This window comes from Acipenser ruthenus, chromosome 56 (assembly GCF_902713425.1).
Source record: "Acipenser ruthenus chromosome 56, fAciRut3.2 maternal haplotype, whole genome shotgun sequence".
Taxonomy (NCBI): Eukaryota; Metazoa; Chordata; class Actinopteri; order Acipenseriformes; family Acipenseridae; genus Acipenser; species Acipenser ruthenus.
Window position 1 is genome coordinate 2191359 of NC_081244.1, and position 23690 is coordinate 2215048.

Consider the following 23690-nt stretch of genomic DNA (forward strand, 5'->3'; position numbering starts at 1 on the left):
ACCGGAGTTGGGAACCACTGATCTAGAGGAAAATATACTTGATCTTTGACTCATTCGACTCCTGAGACCACCACTTTCAATTCAAACACAAAATGCCTAGTTTTCAATCACTCGACAACACCCATATACAGAAATGTTCATTAATGAGCAAAAACATGAGAATATTTATCTATCTATCCATCCGCATATTAAAAAACTGTGTAGTCATAATCAATGCTACTACTAAAATAATGTTAACAACAATTATACTACTAATATTACTACTACTGGCACTTTTTCAGAGCTCCTCCAGTCGTGCAATTCAAACAGTTTGTGGAAGGGTGGTGGGCAATCCACTGACACACAGGAGATAGAACTTGATTTGAAACGCCTCTGGGTGTATTGATTTATTTCCGGCACAAGGTGGCACTGTGATTCTACTGCAGAGCACAACCTGATAGCAGCGATGGTAAAAGGTTGGTCGTTCACTCGTGGTGCACACAGTGTTAGACTGGGGGGTGGACGCGGGTGAAAGTAAGTTATTTAATATCCTATCTTTGTGTATATGAAGACACTGCACACTCGTTTTTACTAGGCTATAATATAAAGCCGCCTGTTCTTTATTTTATTGCATATATTGAATTGTGACCTGTTATTTTGTCAGATTTTTAATGTGTTTTTTTTCTCTTTTTTAATGTTTATGTATTTGTTTGCTTGTTTCTTGTTTCTGTGATGTCTGTATGGTCTTTATAGTTGTTATTGCAAAAGAGCTTTGGGATACTATATTGTATGTAAAAAGGGCACGTGTTAGGTTGTTATCAGATTTTTTTAAGCTTTAGTTTTATATTTGGGACCTGCAGTTGCATGGTCTTTTATATGGCTTTTTAATTGTAAAGAGCTTCAGGATGCTTATAATGAAAGACACTATCTAACACAGATATGATTATTAGTAGTAGTAGTAGTAGTATTATCAATCAATAATACACCGATGATGGAAGGATGTTCTTCATTACAGTGGACATGTTACGTCAAGGCCTTGTTAGTTGCCTCTTTTTGTGGAAGATATATCTTTGTTCTCTGGTTTTAAATAATCATTGTCTAATCCTAACATTGTTTTAAACATTATAATCAGGCATTTAGTGTATTTAATAACTGTTTTTATTTTAATTTTTTTTTTTAATTTTTAAAATGTTTAAACACTTTTCTTTGGGACAAGTTTGGCGATCTGAATTGTCAGATTGTTTTCCAAATGGTTTCATGTGGGTACATCCGGCATTAACATGTTTGAAAATCCGGTATTGCCGAATATATACTTACAGCCAAATAATATATAACAGGCAAGGATAGCCCTCCTAGTTTAGAGTCTCCTTTTTTATTCTGGGCTGGGAACCTTCCATAGAAAATCTACCCAACAGTGAGATGGGCAGAATTTTACAGTTTAGCGTGTTCTACTATTAATTCTGATTATTATACTGATTATTGCTAGCCTAAAACTTAATATAATTCTTTATATGCAAATTAACATTTCCCCATCCAACTAACAGTGTGATTTTTCAGGACCCAGGCTCCCCAATTAATATCTTCATCTTTTTAGGTGTAATACGTACTGCACTGGCACTGTAATTGTGAAAAAATCCCCAGGGGCTTGGACCCTAGACCCCACTGGGGTAGCCTGATAGGAAAATATGCATCGTTGGTCCACATTGTGTGACCCTAGTCCACTCATTATTTTCTGTAGGAGTCTAACCCTGGGTGCACTCACAGGTGCTCAAAAATAATAATGAAAACTAGAGTTGCGAGCAACTTTACGGCTTCCACGCAGTTATTGTGAAATTTAAGCGCATTGGTTATTATACATGAAGCGTTATCATCACAACTGTGCTAACTGTGTTAATTTTGGCACAAATATTGGAATTATTGGTTAGTAGGCTATTTAAATTGTATTTGGATGCACACAAAATTCTAAATAGTGTGCAGTCATATAGACTTTGAAAATATTGCATATAAGAGGCTAACATTGTTCTAAATTCTAGATCACTCTTTGTTTGAGTTTGTGTGTGTGTGTGTGTGAGAGTGTGTGTGTGTGTGAGAGCGTGTGGTGCCCTATTCTTCATTTTGCAATATAAAATAAAGACTACAGCATGTATTGGTTTTTGTATATTTTAATGCCACTATCATTTAATGTGCAGTTTTTTAAAGCAATAGAAAGTGATAATAGTGTAACGATTAGCTATTAGGGGTGCCTGGCAAATGCACAATTCACCATATTTAATTGTGACCAAACCGCTACTAGGACATAACATGTGCACGATTCATGAGTAAAACCACTCCAATCCTATGTCGAGGAATTATAAACAAGACAGAGGAGAGAAGAAGCTGGAACAGAACCCAGAGACACAGTACAAATTGAGCAGTTATTGTGCTCTGCAGGTAATAGACCTTTTGGAGAGTTGGCTCAAATACAGAACAAATTATTTCATAATAAATCACATCCAAAATTATATTATAGCACTCAATAGTTAACCATCTGGCCCAACAAACATAATATCCGGCTGAATCAAAAACATCATATTGCACACTCGATAAACTCATTATAGTTTGCACATAAATAGTAATTATTGCACATCAATAGTAGCCCAGTTATGTTGCACATCTTAATCATGTATATTACACATAAGCTAGTTATATTGCACACCTTGGTTAATCATGAATATTGTTATAAGTGAAAAAAAGAACCTCCATACGTCTTTTAAATACACTGGCTGCTTTGTTGCCATCTATTGAGGATTTGCGATTGTGGTTTTATCAGTTTAGTCTTAATTATAACTATGAATGTAGTTATGAAACAAAACAAAATAATAATAACATAGACTCCGTATCAGTACATTATACCCATTCACTTGAATTCCGTATGTAGATACTACAGAATCAGAGACGATTTATTTGTAAACACAGCCCTATAAATATAATTAAAATAAAAGGTAGAACGCAACTGACGCCTGTTATATGTTAACATTCTGCCGAAATTATACTCATGGTAGCTTTAATAAAACGAATTTGTTCATAAGTTTTACAAACTACGTATAACTTTTATTTCGAGACTTTGAATTTTCCCATTGACTTGTCAACACATTGTGGAGGTAGGTTTATACTAGAAACACTTTAAAACATACAAATAACCAAACGAATATCATATTAAACATCATTTATATATTGATACGAGTAGTCTGTCAGCTTACCTAAGAGAAGATCCTGTACATGCCACGGTGCTTTTAAAAAAATAAATAAATAACTGTCTGCTTTTTATTCTCCTAGAATAACTACGTGATCTTTGCAGTTACAATGGTATTTCATACAGCAAGCAATTCTGAACAATTTTGTGTATACATTTCCTACCAAAAATAATTTGTTTAATTAAAGATACGGCCCCAAAGTCCCCCCCCCACGCGTCTTTTAAATGGGATACACGCGTGGGTTTGTTGGAACAGATTCAGGGTCTGTGACTGTGTATGACCACAGTTCAGTCGTAGAAATAATTATATAACGATTTTTAAGCAAACTGTATTCATGTGATTTGTAAAGCTCATGTATTATGTATTTTGTGTTTGTTTCGGTTGTCTTCTGGTTTAAAAAGCAGTGTGCATGTTATTTTTTTATTTTTATTTTTTCGCGTGGATGCAGCTGTAACAGTAGTTTACAGTATACTGTGTGTACGTGTGAATTAATATCATCTTCCCACTTTAATTAAGTTACATGAGTAAGTTAAACACCACCAAAAAAATTGCCGTTTTAAGAAAGATTTTTTTCTCTAGCTTGTTGACTGTACCGTATTAACAGCTGCCCCTAGTGGTGTGAATGTATCATTTCAGGGTAAATTTGGGCAAAAGTAGCATGTCACCCATATTGATTGGCTCATTGCGGTCATGTTTGTTGATGTAGGAACTTTTTCCTGACTATTTTTTTTTTAGAGGACAGTACAAAGATAACGTATAACCAAGATTCACGTCAATCGGCCAAAGGGCTCATGAGGAGTTGTTGTTTAAGCGTTTCACGCAAAATCCAGCATAGCTGCCACACCATGTGACCGGTCCATTTTTCCTTAAGTAGAATCAATCATGGACATGAGCACACTATGTACAAAAGTTTTCACAGCTTTACTATTTACCGTTCATGAGAAGAAAGCTTTTGAATATTGTCCAAACTTTTCATTAAATCCAAGATGGCTGCCATACCATGTGACCAAAGGCCGCCATATTTACCACGACACAACATCACAGAGTCCTCAACATCCATGTCAAATTGTGTGTGTTTTGGTGCAGCCAATAAGAAGTTATAGGCAGTTGTATAGCCAGTTGTGTATGTTGATGATGTCATGTCAGCATGGACGCCATGATTTCCACAGTAGCAGCTTCCCTTGAACAAGCGTAACAGATGACCAGACTGAGATGTTTTATTCCAATTTTTGTTTCAATCGGATAAGCGGTTTCAGAGAAGAAGATGTTTGAATTTTGATGATTTTATATTTTTATGGTAATTTTATGTCATTAATCAATGTGGTTGCCAAACCACATAACCAATCCGCTTAATATTAACAACAGTTAATCATGGACTATCCCTCAACATGTATAGCAATTTTCAGAACTCTGCAGTAAGCGGTTTCCGATATATAGGTGTTTTAACAAATTTCGCAAAATCCAATATGGCTGCTGAACCATGTGACTTGCGCAAATTTGCTGAATATCACGACTATCATCCATTGGCATCTACCATTGTACCGAATCTACCGGTGAGTTCTTGAGCATGTTTTGGCAGAATAATAATAATAATAATAATAATAATAATAATAATAATAATAATAATAATAATAATAATAATTAACAAAAGGCACAAAGAAAAAGGGAAAATAAAACACTGTAATAAAAACTACAAACTAAAGGTGGCGTTTATGCAGCGTCCCCCGCCACCACTAGACCGGTCAGCTCGGGTCTCCACCCTGTGCTTTGCTAGTCTCTCACTATACACTGGGGGGACAAGGTTCCCAATTACCTACACACGCCCCCCTCGGGTACGTCACAATTATTTTTATTATTTCTCTTATTTAATATTGGCTGTCTTCCTCAGCTGTGCTTGCCTGTTTCTTTCTCTCGCTCCAGCTGCTGAGGTTCCTGCTTTGGGATATTTACACCGGCTTCCTCAGCCAGCGTCTCTAGGCTTCCCCTGTAATGGCCACCCAAATGCATAACAGAGTGTAGTTCTTATATGTCAAGCAACCTCAAGGCCAGCCTCTCAACCACTCAGAGAGAGGGAAAGACAAAACACCCTCACCCAACCTCTCTTTGTCATTGCCATGATTGACAGGTGGATCCTACAGGGCTCTCAACCTCTCCCTGCAGGATCATGCATGTGTCAGATAGCAGCACAGACCTCCCCCTGCAGGATCATGCATGCGTCAGATAGCAGTACAGACCTCCCCCTGCAGGATCATGCACACATCAGATAGCAGCACAGACCTCGCCCAGTTACACAGTAATTTAAACATTTTTTTTTATTTTCTAAATCTTTTTACTTTTCTTTTTTCAAGTAGTAGGGCACCTTTTTGTTAAAAAAAGTATTTTGGTTTTATTGGTTAGTGTTTAAAAAAAAACACTTTCTTTTTTCTTTTGTTCTCCCTGCTCTTGCACTGTTTCCAAGTGAGTGCAGCCATTTCCCCTTGTTTTCCTGTGTTTCTTTCTATTTTTTTTCATTGAAACTCATTTAATTTATTTGCTTTTTAATTTTTAATTATAATGCACTTTTGTTTCTTTTAATTTTAATTGTAATTTTAATGACAAAACTTTTTTTTTATTTTAAATTATATTTTAGTTTTAACCCCCTGCTTCTGCCTTGTGTGGGGGAAGGGCGGCACATTGCTCTGTTCTGTTTTCTTATTTTAATTCATTTTAATTACCTTGAACTTTGGTTTGTTTTTGTTTTTTGGAATTGTTTTTCCTTTGTTTCAGAATAAAACAGTTTGTTTTGTGCTGTGTATTTGTGTGCCCCTGTGCTGGTGTTTTTTGCAGCTTTCTGTGTGTGTGTGTGTGTGCCTGTCAGTGTGTGTGTCTGTCTGTGTATGTGTGCGTGTGTGTGTCATTGTCTGTGTGTGTCTGTGTCTGTATCTCTGTCTCTGTGTATGTGTGTGTGTTATTTGTTTAATTAAAACAAAATAAATACATAACTAAATAAAAATGAGTGGACAGGCTCCACAGCCCCCGAAACAGTGGGCACAGGTCCTTCAGGGGAAGCTGCAACCCCCTTTAAAATATTACAAGGAGGCACAGGGTGACAGGCCTCCTGAGAGACACCCTCTCAATCGAGGCCATGGTGAAAGCCATGACCAAGGTGGTCAGACCGTCGACCATTGTGGCGGCACACACTGCAGGTTGAGAGGGGTCTCGCAGTAGGGGGGATGTACATCCTCATAGAACTCATGGAAGGGTTGGGCAACAGGGCCACCTTTCTTAAAGGATGACCTTCTAAAGCCCCATCTTCAGGCCCTAGGGGAGCTGAAAACAGTGATCCACCCCATCCCCCCAGGGTGTAAAGACCAGCCCCTCCACCACGTCCTGTCCTTCTGACGCCATGTTACCATCCACCTGGTGGGGAGGGAAACCGTGGAGGCCAACTGTGTGATTTTTTTATCCTCGGAGGAGGTGCGGTGCTACCACTGCAGATAGCTGGGGCACCAAAATACAAGGTGCCCCAAGCTGAAGCAGAGTGCAAAACCATCCATGCCGGCACCGCACACCTCCGAGTCACCTCCCCCTCAGGGCCCTCAAACAGGTATCTCGAGGGGGTCCTTAGGACTGGAGAGCCGGTTCTGTTGATTGAAACAAAGGTGCTGGACCCTCCTCAGCCTCCCCTCGAGAATAACCTGAGCAGGATCTCTGATTTCTCTGCGACCCTCCCCCCTTGCTCCGCGTCGAGGGGAACCCTGTACTATTTGTTACAAATAGTTTTTTTGTTAGCACCGCCCTTTTGTTTAGGGGATGCTAATTAGTATTTTTATCAGTTATTACATCAGCCGTACAATCTTGAGTAAGCCTTATCTTGTCTGATCTCAGAAGCTAACCAAGGTTGGGTTTGGTTTGTACTTGGATGGGAGACCACCTGGAACACCATGTGCTGAGTAAAATCTGATATAATCCTCCTATTAGTCATCAAATAGGACTACTAATAACAACAACATTTCTATTGAGGTTCCAATGTGATTGCGTATTCTGTTTTTTTATTGTTATTTTGTTTTGCTGTTTTTGTTTTTATTTGAATCTTTCCCTCTATGAAGGTGATTAATTGAAAGTCTTCTCTTTCTAATGCAGAGTCTGCTGTGATGGGGGATAGGGGGCTGCTCATCCTTCTGCTTGCAGGTGAGTTTCCTTTATTTCTGTTTTTCTCACTGTTTGCTTTGATATTTTCCACATTCTCTCTCAGAAAAATTAATGCGGTTCTTAAAGCTGCAGTGTCACTCAGTCACGTTCAATGTGAAACTAACATGTGATTCCTGTGTGTGTGTGTTTACTGCACTGCTCCACTTCTACAGAGCAGACCTGGCTGCAGTTATATCTACTCAGCTCAGCACAAGCTATTGATCGGTACTGTGGGAGGTATATGGAGGCTGTCTGTCACACCTACAAATGTGTAGAGAACTGCTTGTTCACTTGAGATGAAAGGGACTTTTTAAAGTAAAAATAAAATCTGGTTTTATTCCCTAAAGGTGTTTTTTTCCTATAGCTTTTAAACAGACCTTATATGGAGAATCTTTGTCTGTCCAAAGTTATTCTCAGAATCCTGGGGTATACTGGGGCAGTCTCACTGGGCTCTATGTATCATTGATTTTTCTTTAGTATCTTGACTTTTTGTAGGTTTTTATGGCTTTGTATATTCACCCACGATGTATTAAAGTCATTTTCATTCCAGTAACTCAGTTTCATGGCTGCAAACTGCTTTCAAAGTACTTTCATATGTAAATGTGTGAATCTCATGATAGTATCGAAGTTTCGTGCTGATCCGTGATGTAGTATCATTTTTTTTTCCTGATTTACGACTTTGGTTTGTTATTTTACGCACGCCGCTCACTGACATAGATTCAACTAGCTGTTCGTATGTGAAACTTCCTGTTTAAACGTGTGCGTGAATTTAGTTACTTTAGAAAAAAGCACCTTGAAATATAAAATAAACCAAATAAATGCATTTTGTTTTGGTTTCTTTTATATTTGATGGCGCTTTATTTTAAACTTTACATTAATAATGGAAGGGAAGCACTGAAACAAATCATTGCAGAGTTCTTTAATTAAACACAAACTGAAATATTTTCTAGTCGGTAATTAATTATGCAGTGCATAGACAACTCCTGTATAATGAGCAGTAATCTATGCTGTTCGTAAACTTGCGGTGATATTACGGTAGCTGTTCACGAAAAAGAGCTGTTTAGTACATCCACACAAAAATTCTACGAATGACTGACGCTATGAATTTGCAGTATTTACAAACACGTAAATAATATTAGCACATAGTGCCCACGGTCTGCATGTTACACATTATTTTACATTTATTAAATAGGTTCTTATTCCTCTTGTCTGTTACAGGGTAATACCTCACATCAATCAGAATAGATTTCAAAATATTTTGCAATATATTTAAAAATGAATATATCTCAATTTATGTTAAAATATATGTCAATATGTTTCTGAAATATTTTTAAAATACAAATAAAAATCTATTTTTCTAAAATGTCTTCAGGTCCTTGGCCAGGAATTTCTGAGAATAATGTCCTGCCTCAGTCTATTATTCTTTCACTCCGCCAGCTATCAGCATTTTAACACGAGAACGACCAGGTTTATACACATATCTAGAACAACCATGACTGGTCAATTTGACAGCGTATTAAAAACAACATAAATATTATAATGAAATGACAAACAATTGACTATGTCATAGTTTATTCAGGAACGCCATATAAAGCATCTACACAACCAAAAATTTTAAATAAACGGACATTTGAACAGAAATATGTTTAAATACAGACATATTACATAAGGAGCAACCTCAAAAAATAGTAAAAACTGAAATAAGCAAATATTTGAAAATAAATTTGTGTATATGCAGGTATGTCATGCACATACAAAACTGAACAACGGAAGGTGGTCTTCCGGTGACGCTTACGCGAGATGACCACACTTCATTAACCCTCCTGCTAATACCCTGCTATTCTGTTATCATTAACTCTCCTGCTAATACCCTGCTATTCTGTTATCATTAACCTTCCTGCTAATACCGCGCTATTCTGTAATCATTAACTCTCCTGCTAATACCCTGCTATTCTGTTATCATTAACCCTCCTGCTAATAATTGTTGATTCTTATTATTAGGGGTAAGGCATGTTTAATGTTAGACATCGCTGTGTGCATGTCACAGGTATTAACAGCAGGGAGGGGTGGGAGGAGGAGGAGGAGGAGGATCAGGGGATCCTCAATGTTAATTGGGAGTTAGTGGGAGGGACATATCTTGGGTTCTTTACTCTGTAAACCTTGTATTAACAAAGGGGGGGGATCCCTCGGGCTCTGGAGGCAGGGGTGGGGGGAGGGACATATTGTGGGTTCGTTGCTATGTTCTTGTTCTTTTGGGAGTTCTAAGTACCTTCTGTGATTTGTATGGGTGTGACAGGCTGGCTCACAGTGGTGAGGTTGATGACGTCACGGACCAGGGAGTAACTGAAACCAAACAATGGATGGGCGGGTGAAGCTGAATGCTATGGCACTCAGCGTTTTTAATAAGTAAATAAACAGAAACAAAAGATTTAAACAAAACAACAAAACACAAAACAAAAAGGCGCGATGGCCAAACAAATAGAAACAAGTATACTTTTTAAAATATAGCAATTGTTTTGTTGTATTCTACGCGCTCTCTCTCCGCTCTCCCGTACTCTCTACACTCCACCCCTGCAGAACGGACAGCTGCAGGTTCTTATACTCTGGCCGAGGGGTTAACTAGTTGTTAATTATCTTATTACCCCTCGGCCAGAGTCTGCACGCGTTTGGTAAGGATGCAAATAATCAGTAGCTGATCAGTCATGCATCCTCACAGGGTTTTTAAATATAAATAATAATAAATACGCAGCGCTGTTATCCGCGCCTGCAAACAATAATACAAATAATAATAGGGGCAGGACACTCCGCCACAATGGGTTACTGTAATCTTGCCTGCACTTTGTTTTGGTATGGTGCTGTTCGGTGGATTTCTCAATGCTTTCTTATCTATATCATACTGTGTTTTTGTGACAATGGCTAACTTCCCTGTTGTATCTTTTAATGTATGAGGTTTGAATTCGAGATTTAAATGTGCAAAGGTACTCGATTATTTATGCAGGCAAAAGGCTGACATAGGTTTGATTCAAGAAATGCATTTAAAGGCAATAGACACATTTCGATTTCAAAATGATTAATTATAGCTTCCAGCGATGGATCAAAGACAAAGGAAGCTTCAATCTTCATGAAATGCAACATGAATATATATATACTGATATGATGAATTCTGATCAAACAGGTAGACTGGCACTCTGCTATGCTAATGTGAATAGCGAAAAAATTGCTTTCACATCGATCTACGCGCCTACAGTATATGAGCCTGCATTTTTTCCATGGCTCACAAATGAATTGCTGTCTTTGGGAGGGTATAAGTTAATAGCGGGTGCAGACATGAATGTGTGTATTGACAACCAATTGGACAGATCTTCAGCCAGTATTTCTAATGCACAGTCAGAAGCTTTTAAAGCTTATTTTCATTAAGGATTTGAATTTGACTGACTTATGGCAATTTCAAATATTTTTCACATATTTTTCTCCATATCAAAAAACATTCTCAATGGTTGATTATATTCTTTCTTTTGTTAATATTTCATGCTGCTCTGGTAACGTGGATATTCTGTCATGCTGCTCTGGTAATGTGGATATACTGTCATGCTGCTCTGGTGATGTGGATATACTGTCATGCTGCTCTGGTAATGTGGATATTCTGTCATGCTGCTCTGGTAATGTGGATATACTGTCATGCTGCTCTGGTAATGTGGATATACTGTCATGCTGCTCTGGTAATGTGGATATACTGTCATGCTGCTCTGGTAATGTGGATATACTGTCATGCTGCTCTGGTAATGTGGATATACTGTCATGCTGCTCTGGTAATGTGGATGTACTGCCTAAAAAATCTCTGACCCCTATGTAATTGTCTGTATTTAACCTGGCTCCCAGCCAAGTCAAATTGACCAGGTGGAGATTCAATACATCACTTCTCCAGAATCAGGATTTTCTGGTTCAGTTTAGATCAAAATGTACCACATTTATTAATATTAATGTGGGCTTGGTAAACAATCGGGCAATGAGTTGTGCTCCTATCAAGTGTTTTATGTGTGGTAATGTGATTTGGTTTTCATCCCATCTAAAAAAGTCAAAATTGCAATTGTTATCTCAACTGGAGTCTAGCTGTAGCAACTTAGAAAACAGCTTAAATTCTCATTACAGTAGTACTGTTGATTGAAAATTGAGGGCAGAACAGGCTGAATTGAATAATTTGTTAAAACAGAGGGTTGAATTTCACATGCACTCTACCAAGCACAAATACTATAAAGACAGTAGTCGACCATCTCACCTTCTTGCTTTAAAGTTGAAATGCCAGGAGGGTAGATTTACCATTCCAAGAACCAATTCTCCAACAGAGGGGCTAGATTCTGATCCCAAAGTAATTAATGAAACCTTTCAATCCTCTTTTGCAAATTTTTACTCCTCTGGTAACTCATCCACCCCGGAGCGATGTCTTGCTTTTCTACAATAAATGCTTCAATAACATCCGTTGGTTATTACATCTGTCGATTTCTCCCACGGGATCTCCTGCGCCCTCTTCGCGCACTCGGTCCTGGCACTTTGCTGTCATCCTCCTCACTGTCACTGCTGCTGGAAGATTCATCTTCACAAACCCAGTCTGCTTCAGAGCCAGACTCGTCATTGTCCGTCTCTGCTTCATCACAAGCGTTGTTTGGTAAACTTTGCAGCAATTCCAAACACTGTTTTGCTGTCCTGCGTCTTCCGTGATCCATTTTCAATGTGTTAGAAAAACGTGACTTGTGTAGTAACCAGAGTGCATCTAAAACATAGATCAGAGCAGGGCTGGATTAACATATACGCAAATTACGCTCATACATTCCCCCAATTGCCCCAGCAGAATTGGGGCCCCACGAGGTCACCGTTTGTTTGGGACATTGGACAAAAACTGCATGCAGGTGGACGGGCCCACACACGCTGGAAGAGAGGCGCACAGAAGCTTGCTTTGGTTAATTTTGTTCTTTTATGATGGCTATGCATTTCTTTCTCGATTACAGCATACCTGGTCTCTGAGTCTCTCATGCAAGCAGCTTCCTGCTAATGTACAATATCAAATGCCCCACACACTCTATCTGTCCCTAGTCCTACTATGTCAGAGGCATCAGTCTGCAGGATAAAATATATGAATCAGGCTCAATTTACGTATTCACTTATTTCGGTTTTAGGGACAATTTAAAAACCTGTCCTGTTTCAGATGTGCACAGCATGCCTCTTTAAATTTTAGAAACTTTCCTTTTTCATTTGGAATTTTAGAAAAAAAGGAGGGTAAAGGTAAATGTGTACAATGCGGGAGGCTGAGGGAAATTCAAATGTGGATTTCTGCAGCCGGCAAGAAGGGTTTCAGTCCATAGTGTTTGTTTCTCTCGCTACAAAAGAAAATCCAAAAAGAAGTAAAGGACAGAAAAGTTATTCCCCCTTTTTTGTTAAACTACATGGTTTTGTTCTATTGAATGCAATGCTACTACTGGTCCGTTCTGTATTGGAGTGTTGGGGTATAATCGTAGAACTCTATAAGAACAATACAGGCTATGTCATAACCGCTGACAGACAGGCACACTGATGACGTTTCTCATTTTTATATGGCAGCTCCACAATCAGGAGAAATATATATGTTCCCCTCCATAATGAATTATAAAGTGCAATGCCAATCACATTGAATATAAAAGATTTTTTAACAAAAATGCAATTCTCAAGTCTGCAAAGCCTAATTTTGGGTTGAAACTGGAAAATGAATGGTTACCATGCACAGGCATGATGGAAAATACTGTATAGTGACTGCTTTTTTTTCTTTAATTTTCTGTGCAAACTCCCTTGGCGAACTTGTATTTAAGAAAAATCAAACCATTCTCAATTGTTAGTGCTGTGGAAGAGCAGGCTGGAAATGTCCGCTCCGCTCCCCCGCTCCATATACAATGGGCTCGCTCCGCTCCGCACACAGCCTGGCACCGTGAGCTGTCAAGGCTGATTGATGGGCTATCAGAGGCTCATTGAAACAATAGAAATGTCAACAGACCGCTCATTTGAGGAATGCAGACTGATATAATCAACTTCAATACATGTCTGCAAGTCCCGCCTGATGAATACAAATAATACCGCAACACCTCATTGTTATAATATGTTTTATAACAAATAGGTTTGACAGTATTTGATCTCACTATTTTTTGCAGCTGCATGATTCTTTCAGGGTAATTAGTACATATATTTAGGAAGTGTCAGAAAAGCACAGCTCCGTATCTTAATATTTAAATTTAAATCCAAAAAACAGTCAAAATGACCGCCTTGCTTGTTCTAGTGTTAATCATGTTGTTTTTTCTTTACCAGGGTTTTGTGTGCCTGCGTACAACCAGATCAGAAAATACGTGTTTGTGGAAACTGTGAAGAGCTGGTCTGAAGCTCAGAGGTACTGTAGAGAGAAGCACACAGACCTGGCCACTGTGCGCAGCCAGGAAGAAGTAGAGCAGCTCTTACCTGTTACAGGAGCTTCTCTCATTGCTAATGCCTGGATCGGGCTGTATCGTGATGACACACAGAACTGGCAGTGGTCTAACAGCGATGATGTCATCTACTCCAACTGGAGGGCAGACGTCTTCTGTGCTTCAGTCAATTCAGATGGAAAGTGGACTGATTTACCCTGCAATCTTAAGAAAGCCTTCATGTGCTACAAAGGTAAAGATGTAATTGTTGCTATAGTGCAATTGATTATTCATTTATTTTAGTTATTATAATTAAGCATCCCTGTGAGGGAAGCTTGTATGAGTTTGCAAATACACCCACTCCTACAGCTGCTAATATCTCATAAAATATTTCAGCTTGCTAATATTTTCAGTCAAAACCCTGAATTCAAGTTGCCCTTGAAAGAATACAAAAACATACGGTTATTAGATGTGTTTGGTGTGTTTCAGAGGCAGTTCCAAAAGATACCTATATTTTGTTAGTGATAGTTGGATGGATCTATAACACTGTTCCCCCCCCCTCTGGTGAGGTGTAGGGCTATCAGATTTACCTTCCCCTCTGGGCTGGGGTTTGCTGTGTGAAGGTTGAAATCTTCTCTGGGAGTTCTGTGGCAGTTCATTTCTTTCAGATCCAGGAAGGTCAGGCTCTTCATCTTCTAGTGCCTGTGTGCTGCTGGTATTGGGCCCGGGTATCTGTATATTTCACCATACTCTCTGCAGCTTCCAGGATGGTGGGCATTGAGTTGTCTGCATTTCCACTGTGCTCATGGCAGCTCTGACCTCTGCAGACAGGTTACGTATGAACAGCAGCTTGAAGCTCTTGTCTACAATGTCCCCTGGATGTGCTTCACCTGCATAGTAAAGGAGTTTCAGTGTTTGCTCCAGTGCCCCCCCTCTAAATATTAGGGGGGCATTTTCTTCAGTGAGGGGGTCAATATGTTTGATTCAGAACTAACCACCGTTTCTTATTTTTGTTTGTTTTAAATATGCCAACAGAGTTTACTCATCTTTTTTTCTGAAGAACAAAAAATAAAACTGTAAAGCTGTAGATACAACCAAGGTGTCTCTACAATACTCACTGTCACTGTTGGGGAAAATATTGGGAAATGTGTCACAGTGATGCTGGTGTATCACTGAGTAGAGGACATTCATTGTACCAAATCACTTTAGAACAAGGGTTTTCAATCTTTTTAAGCTGCATACCGCTTTCCAAAAAATGTAGTCCACCGCGTACCCCCATCTGAGATAGTCATAATAAAATGAAAACAGAAAAAAGAACTGTACAATAATATGATAGAACAAAATGTACAAGCCTTGGTGTGTGCGAATACGATTATAAAAGGTGACAGTATTATAACAGAAAAAAAATATTATATTTACTTTTAGATAAAAAATAGTCCCTCAAAACAGGTTTCAAGTTGTTGGGAACATCAACATAATTTTATTTTAAATAATTAAAATCAACAAAGCCTCCGTGCTAGCCTCAATCACTCAGAAATTACATAGGACTATTCCATGATAGCAAATGGCAATCATGTATTTTTATTGATAATAAAATTACAGAAAAGGCAAAGAAAAGTTCACGATCCACGCATCTCTACAGCTGACCTAATTACGAAAATATGTTTTTGGCATTTTTAAATGCTTGATGATTTAAACGTACAGTGCTGATACGAAATTGAAGAGAGCTTCAATGGCAAAAACTGGGCAGACTCATGGCAAATTACATTTAATAGAGAAAAGTGAAAAGTATTGCACGCAGGCAATAAAAATGTGCATTATAAATATCATATGGGAGATACTGAAATTGAAAAAGGGAACTATGAAAAAGACCTAGGAGTTTATGTTAAAATCAAAGGAAGTAATGTTAAATGCATGCATTACAATTTACAATGCATTAGTAAGACCTCACCTAGAATATTTTGTTCAGTTCTGGTCACCTCGTTACAAAAAGGATATTGCTGCTCTAGAAAGAGTGCAAAGAAGAGCAACCAGAATTATCCCAGGTTTAAAAGGCATGTCATACGCAGACAGGCTAAAAGAATTGAATCTATTCAGTCTTGAACAAAGAAGACTACTCGGCGATCTGATTCAAACATTCAAAATCCTAAAAGGCATAGACAATGTCGACCCAGGGGACTTTTTTGACCTGAAAAAAGAAACAAGGACCATGGGTCACAAATGGAGATTAGATAAAGGGGCATTCAGAACAGAAAATAGGAGGCACTTTTTTTTACACAGAGAATTGTGAGGGTCTGGAACCAACTCCCCAGTAATGTTGTTGAAGCTGACACCCTGGGATCCTTCAAGAAGCTGCTTGATGAGATTCTGGGATCAAGACACTACTAACAACCAAACAAGCAAGATGGGCTGAATGGCCTCCTCTCGTTTGTAAACTTTCTTATGTTAAGACATTTTTGGCATTTTAATCTCTGAAGGTATTTCGTCTTGATCACCCTTTGCTAGTAATGTACTAGTATTGAGCCAACAATCCATATTTTTTCACTGGATTGAAAGCTAAAAACTCATACTCTCACACTAGATGTAATGGCTTGTCAAATTAGACCGCATGGCAATACATAAGTTTCTGACTGGCCATACATTCTGTATTTTGAAATGAACCAATAGTACTTAAGTTACAATAAACTTTAATCGGGGCATTGAAAACAATAAATATTGATTTGCAGGCATGAACGCACACAGGAAATAAAATGAGTTAAAGACTAGGCTTTTAGTTTCTCTTTTGAAATATGCAATTGTTTTATCCCAAAGACAGACTGCAGTAACTGCCCAAATGTTTATATGACATTTAAACAACAGTTTGCAATAGATTGGCAAGTGGTACTAAATAAAATGCGTTGTCTGCCATTTCAGAATATTTCTCGTGTGCCCCAGTTTGAAAACCGCTAGAAGAAACCACATTACCAACAGATACAGTTTGATACTAGTAGTATTTAAATGTCGTTGTCCTGACTGGTAAATTCTTCCTGCTTCCCCTTTATTTTGACAATTTCCATATAAAAAATTGCATTTTTATCTTGACATTTTTCTTTCTTAGCCCCCAAGTAAATATTCTGGACAGTTTTCAAAACAATTGCTGCTTTATTTTTTACAACACACGTTGACATTGTTGATATGATAAATGCGTATATCTGTTTAATATCTGTATATCTGGTACTCTATTTAATTTTTTTCAAGGTTAAACAATGGCCGTTGTTACACAGAACACTAAAAATAAAATGTCAAATATACACAATTTGTGGATTTGCTGTATTTTAACTTATTTTAATACTGTACATAATGATATGATTCTGAAAATGCTACTTACCAAAACCATGACTGCACGTGAACTATATTACATAATAATTTCCTTTATTCCAATTCCAGTGGTGTTTTCTCAATGCAAGAGGTATTGTAGGCATATATACAGTGCTGTATAAAATCACATACGCTACTGTGGTAGGATGTCTGATGTGGGGATGTGTGTGACGTCAGGTTCCTGGAAAGCACTACACCAAAGGCAGAATGCGGGGCAAAACGCTGCGTGGCTGCGCAGATTTTTATTATACAAAATAAAGACTTTTCAAAACACAAAATAAAAGGGCACAAGGGCCAAACAAAACAAAGCTACAATACAGGAAATAAACTGAACGAATACCTTAACAAAACAAAGGTAACAGCCGTTTTCTGTCACCTCTGTCGGTACCTTCTCCTCACTCCAACCAAACTAATGAGCCTGGAGCTGGACCTATATAGCAGGTGGTTAGGAGTTAATTGCACAATTAACAATCAATAATCTCCTGACCACCTGCACCTGAACAATCATCCCTGGATGGGAATTAACCCCATCCTAGCCAACTGCAAAATGGCCAAGAGACAGTTGGTGCTTAACACATAAAGAATTATTTTGGCCCTGAATTTTAGCATTTTTGGTCATAGAAAAGACAAATTTCACTTATTTTATAACGTTACCGTAGGCTACTTTTTTTTTTTAGTCGATGCGGTTTTCGTTTCACAAATCTACTGTGCACAGTATTTTTAAGCACAATTATAATAGCCTATATTTCAACAGTCACTGCCAAAGATTATTACTTATTCTTCCAGAAGTAATGGTCGGGTGTAACAGGGATACAAGGTTATATTTGCGCCAGGCCACGTTGTTAACAAGCCTGATGTTGTCATCCAGGCTTTACTGTGAAACTGATTGTAACCAGGGAGGGTGCGAGCGCATTCTACTGGACTAGAGAATAATGGCACGGGAGTTTAATTATGAAAACGCAAGTGTAAACACACAAGTAAAAAAGATTAGCCTGTAGTCACACCTGTCATGGTAATACAAAATGCGTTAATATACTGTGCATTGGTATTGCGTCTGGTCTGGGAAGGGGGAAACACGGGCGCGTTAAGAGAAATTCAGCGGGATGTTTTTTATTTCAGGGGGCATTGATGCAATGGCGTGGCCTAGCGCAAACACTGGAGTATCAGCTCCTTGTAGAAGTCTCTCGGGTCCTCATCCTTCTTACATTGTCTGAGAAAGCCTGTGTGCAGGGCTGTGCAGGGATCGCTGGGTCCTCATCCTTCTTACATTGTCTGAGACAGGCTGGGTGCAGGGATCGTCGGGTCCTCATCCTTCTTACATTGTCTGAGACAGGCTGTGTGCAGGGCTGTGCAGGGATCACCGGGTCCTCATCCTTCTTGCATTGTCTGAGACAGGCTGTGTGCAGGGCTGTGCAGGGATCACCGGGTCCTCATCCTTCTTACATTGTCTGAGACAGGCTGGGTGCAGGGATCGTCGGGTCCTCATCCTTCTTATATTGTCTGAGACAGGCTGGGTGCAGGGATCGTCGGGTCCTCATCCTTCTTGCATTGTCTGAGACAGGCTGTGTGCAGGGCTGTGCAGGGATCACCGGGTCCTCATCCTTCTTGCATTGTCTGAGACAGGCTGTGTGCAGGGCTGTGCAGGGATCACCGGGTCCTCATCCTTCTTACATTGTCTGAGACAGGCTGTGTGCAGGGATCGTCGGGTCCTCATCCTTCTTACATTGTCTGAGACAGGCTGGGTGCAGGGATCATCGGGTCCTCATCCTTCTTACATTGTCTGAGACAGGCTGGGTGCAGGGATCGTCGGGTCCTCATCCTTCTTACATTGTCTGAGACAGGCTGGGTGCAGGGATCGTCGGGTCCTCATCCTTCTTACATTGTCTGAGACAGGCTGGGTGCAGGGATCGTCGGGTCCTCATCCTTCTTACATTGTCTGAGACAGGCTGGGTGCAGGGATCGTCGGGTCCTCATCCTTCTTACATTGTCTGAGACAGGCTGGGTGCAGGGATCGTCGGGTCCTCATCCTTCTTACATTGTCTGAGACAGGCTGGGTGCAGGGATCGTCGGGTCCTCATCCTTCTTATATTGTCTGAGACAGGCTGGGTGCAGGGATCGTCGGGTCCTCATCCTTCTTACATTGTCTGAGACAGGCTGGGTGCAGGGATCGTCGGGTCCTCATCCTTCTTGCATTGTCTGAGACAGGCTGTGTGCAGGGCTGTGCAGGGATCGTCGGGTCCTCATCCTTCTTATATTGTCTGAGACAGGCTGGGTGCAGGGATCGTCGGGTCCTCATCCTTCTTACATTGTCTGAGACAGGCTGGGTGCAGGGATCGTCGGGTCCTCATCCTTCTTACATTGTCTGAGACAGGCTGTGTGCAGGGCTGTGCAGGGATCACCGGGTCCTCATCCTTCTTGCATTGTCTGAGACAGGCTGGGTGCAGGGATCGTCGGGTCCTCATCCTTCTTATATTGTCTGAGACAGGCTGGGTGCAGGGATCGTCGGGTCCTCATCCTTCTTATATTGTCTGAGACAGGCTGGGTGCAGGGATCGTCGGGTCCTCATCCTTCTTACATTGTCTGAGACAGGCTGTGTGCAGGGCTGTGCAGGGATCACCGGGTCCTCATCCTTCTTGCATTGTCTGAGACAGGCTGTGTGCAGGGCTGTGCAGGGATCACCGGGTCCTCATCCTTCTTATATTGTCTGAGACAGGCTGTGTGCAGGGCTGTGCAGGGATCACCGGGTCCTCATCCTTCTTATATTGTCTGAGACAGGCTGGGTGCAGGGATCGTCGGGTCCTCATCCTTCTTACATTGTCTGAGACAGGCTGTGTGCAGGGCTGTGCAGGGATCGCTGTACTTGGAGAATTTCCAGCGCACAGTTTCTCCGCATTTTTCCTGGTCCACTCCTGTACTGTGTCTACAAGTGTGAGAGAGCAGTCTGATCTTATCCAGATCACTTGTCAGTCCCCAGTCATCGATAATATCCTGGATATGACTGATGTTTTCCCTCAATGGTGATGTTCAAACTTGCTGATACTTGAAGCTAACTTGTGGACTTGGTGTAAACCATTAGTTTTCAGTTCAGGCTGAAAAATCAATGATATATAGAGCTCTTAGAGTTTTTCTTCTGGACCGTGTACTTTTGGATTTCAACATCTTTGATGGCCTGCCGCCCCTGACAGCAGCATAGTGGCAACTATGGATGCAGATCTCATCTTTGAGGGCCTGTCGCCCCTGACAGCAGCATAGTGGTAACTCTGGATGCAGATCTTATCTTTGGATTCCTCTCACATTGCCAGGGATTGTGTTGCTGATAGCCTTCCAGCTCAGCAGTAGATTGACTTTGCCATTCGATCATCTCAGTGTGTGTGTGTGTGAGTGTCCTGTCTGTGTCTGTGTGTGTGTGTGTGTGTGTCTGTCTGTCTGTGTCTGTGTCTGCAGCCATTTTGATGGGACAACTTTGACTTGGATTTTCGGAACAAAGGGAGGCCAGAGAGCGTTTCCGATTGGCTAGTCATATCAGAGCTGTGACACTGTTCGAAGTGGAGGAGCCAATCACTGTCTCCTGTGTCAGGCACACTTTGAGTAAATTACACACGGTGATAACCCGTGTCTCTGCGTTTGCATACTGAGTAAATTATCTTGATTAATTAGTGATAGCCGGTGTCTACACATTTGCAGACTTAAACTAATTACTGACAATACCAATCTGTCTGCAATGTGATCTATAATACCCAAGTGACAACACTGAAACAGGAGTAAATTAACCAACTAAAACAAATATACTTCTGGCGTAACAACTTTCTGAGAATTTTGTCACTTATTTTTAAATATCACAAATATGTACTTACTGTAGACAAGACACAGTTTCTGATAAATTGTAGGATTGATGGGTTCAGAGCCAGCTCCCCTCCACAGCTCCCAGCTTCTCAGCTGCTGTTTGCTTGTGTTTACAGAGAACAGCATCATCACTGAGAGATACACCCTGATTGAAGAACTGAAAACCTGGACTGAAGCTCAGCAGTACTGTAGAGAACACCACACCGACCTCGTCAGTATAAAGAGTGCCAGTGAAAATGAAGAAATAGTGAAGAAAGCGCAGGGCAAGACCTTCTGGATAGGTCTGTTCAATGAGCCCTGGAAGTGGTCACACCAGGGGGATAACTACACATTTCACAACTGGAACTACTGGGAACCAAACAATTGGAGGGGGGATGATAACTGTGTGGCGATGAGTAACACTGGTGAATGGTTTGACTATGGCTGCAACAGCTGGATCTCCTTCTTCTGCTGTGAGGGTGAGGACCCTGTTCAGACTGTGTTCTCATTTAATTCAGTGTAAACCTTCAGGTTGACAGAGGGAAGCATGATTATATCTCAATAGGTCCTGGTGGTGACAAATCTACCAGTTTCCACTTTGAGAATCAATCATAGAGGGTCTAAATGGGGTTAAAGGGGAAAACAAAACCCCAGTTATATTTCCTTAGGCTTTAAGGTATTGTGATGTGCTGTGCAATATCCTATAATAACAAGACATGTACCTTTACACATTCTAAAACAACATTAACATTGATTGACAGTGAGTTTTTCTCACAACAATTTCTTTGGCTACCTGGTGTTTCCATGACCTTCGTCACTCATGCCAGAATGTTACTCATGTTATAATACAGACAACAAGCATGTTGTTAGTATATTTATTATCACCATACAGTTCTACTAGTGTCCTACATTATTACAAGACCAATAATCTGTGACTGTTGGTTCCATTTCCAGTGGAAATCTTTTCAGCGAAGAACACGTTTTCACTCATCTTTATTGTGCTGTCCACTCTACCCAGGCGGCTCCTCTGGTCAGTGTTCCTATGAAGGAACTTGGAAGACATGGCAGGAAGCTCAGAGCTACTGCAGAAACCAAGGCAGAGACCTGCCCACCATTCAAGACCAGGCCAGGGTTAATGAGCTTATAGGTCTTACATCTTCAATTAGTTACTGGTATTACTGGATTGGGCTGTATCATGACAAAGAGAACTGGCAGTGGTCCAGTGGAGGTGATGTCATCTACTCCAACTGGGAACCATACCTCTTCTGTGCTTCAGTCAATGCGGAGGGAGAGTGGGAGGATTCAATCTGCAGTCAGAGAAACTATTTCATGTGCTACAGCGGTGAGTTGAGATTCAATTCATTTGTTAATGAAACAGCTGGCTGGACTGGGCGATGAAGCCAGGTCCCCTGGACACAGCACAGGGGCCATAATCTTGAAATGTTCAAAAGAAGAAACAGCTTCTCAATTCCAGCATTTTTCTAAGTTTGTTATTAAGAAAAATGTTAAGAAGGTGTGTTATTCATAACACATTTTCTTATGATTTTTTTTTCCTTCATAAGAAACTTAAGAATATGTGTATTCTTTAAAGAAATGTTCTTATTTTTTTGTTTAGATTGTTTATATTACAGACAGCAAAATCCTTGTCTTAGAAAATGTAGCCCTTTTTAGATGTGTAGAATAAATACGTTGAACAGTTAAAATAACTATTTGTATTAGAATAAAAGGTGATAAAGAGGGTTGTAGTTTTGCTGTATTATGTGTAGTGGGTGGAACCTCACATGACTGATTCATTTGTTATGCAAATTAGGTCTGACAGGTATTCTGAAATATATAAAAGTTGCATCTCCCTGTTGCAAGTTAGTTTCAGTCACCATGAACAAAGGATCAGACATACTTTGATACACAGCTGATAGCACAGCAGGTGCTCAGTTGGCAGATGCTTCCCTAACCATCACTACAGCCTCCACAGTGATGAGCCAGTCTTGCTGTTCGTGACAAATGTAACTTTTCTTTCTCTTCTAAACAGTGTTGCTGTGTACATGCACTAGTGGTACAGTTTGTTTTTAGAGATTGATGTTAGCAGTTTTATCATCCCGTTTATCATACACGGGCAATCTTATGACACACAGGTCTCGCAACACCACCGTGTACAATAAGACTGTACAATAGCAACGATTATAGGAAATTATTGTTTACCATGTATTATAATAATAATAATAATAATAATAATAATAATAATAATAATAATAATAATAATAATAATAATAATAATAAATATCACAGCCACCTGAACTAAGCAGTCATTGCACTGACTCAGCCAATCAGGTTCCTAGTAGAGCGCTCATTATCATGCAGTCGACGTGCTCAGATCTTTAGAATGTTGAAACTGTCATTGGTATGGTGTCCATTTTAAGACATCCTCAGACCTCACCTCTCCTTGAGTCAATCGCCACCCCTCCTCGAGTCAATCCTCAACCCTCCTTGAGTTTATCTAGAAAATGTGGGGAAGCTATAAAAAAAGGCCAACAAGATACTCGGATATAGTGTGAGAAGTGTTGAATTTAAATCAACGGAAGTAATGTTAAAACTTTACAATGCATTAGTAAGACCTCACTTAGAATATTGTGTTCAGTTCTGGTCAGCTCATACAAAAAGGATATTGCTGCTCTAGAAAGAGTGCAAAGAAGAGCAACCAGAATTATCCCAG

The 23690-nt window shown here is 39.9% G+C and overlaps 1 protein-coding gene across 2 annotated transcripts in view; it reads left to right on the top strand.

The window, feature by feature from the left end:
• The first annotated feature begins 407 nt into the window (after positions 1 to 407).
• The window catches only part of LOC117412085 (macrophage mannose receptor 1-like), a 30555-nt gene continuing 7272 nt past the window's right edge, over positions 408 to 23690 (top strand). For both annotated transcript variants that reach the window (XM_059017439.1, XM_059017440.1), the window contains exons 1-5: positions 408 to 513; positions 7335 to 7382; positions 13710 to 14054; positions 21118 to 21459; positions 21999 to 22322. In XM_059017439.1, coding sequence (XP_058873422.1) covers positions 7346 to 7382; positions 13710 to 14054; positions 21118 to 21459; positions 21999 to 22322 — 1048 coding nt within the window. In that variant the 5' untranslated portion in view covers positions 408 to 513; positions 7335 to 7345. The remainder of the gene's footprint in view (positions 514 to 7334; positions 7383 to 13709; positions 14055 to 21117; positions 21460 to 21998; positions 22323 to 23690) is intronic.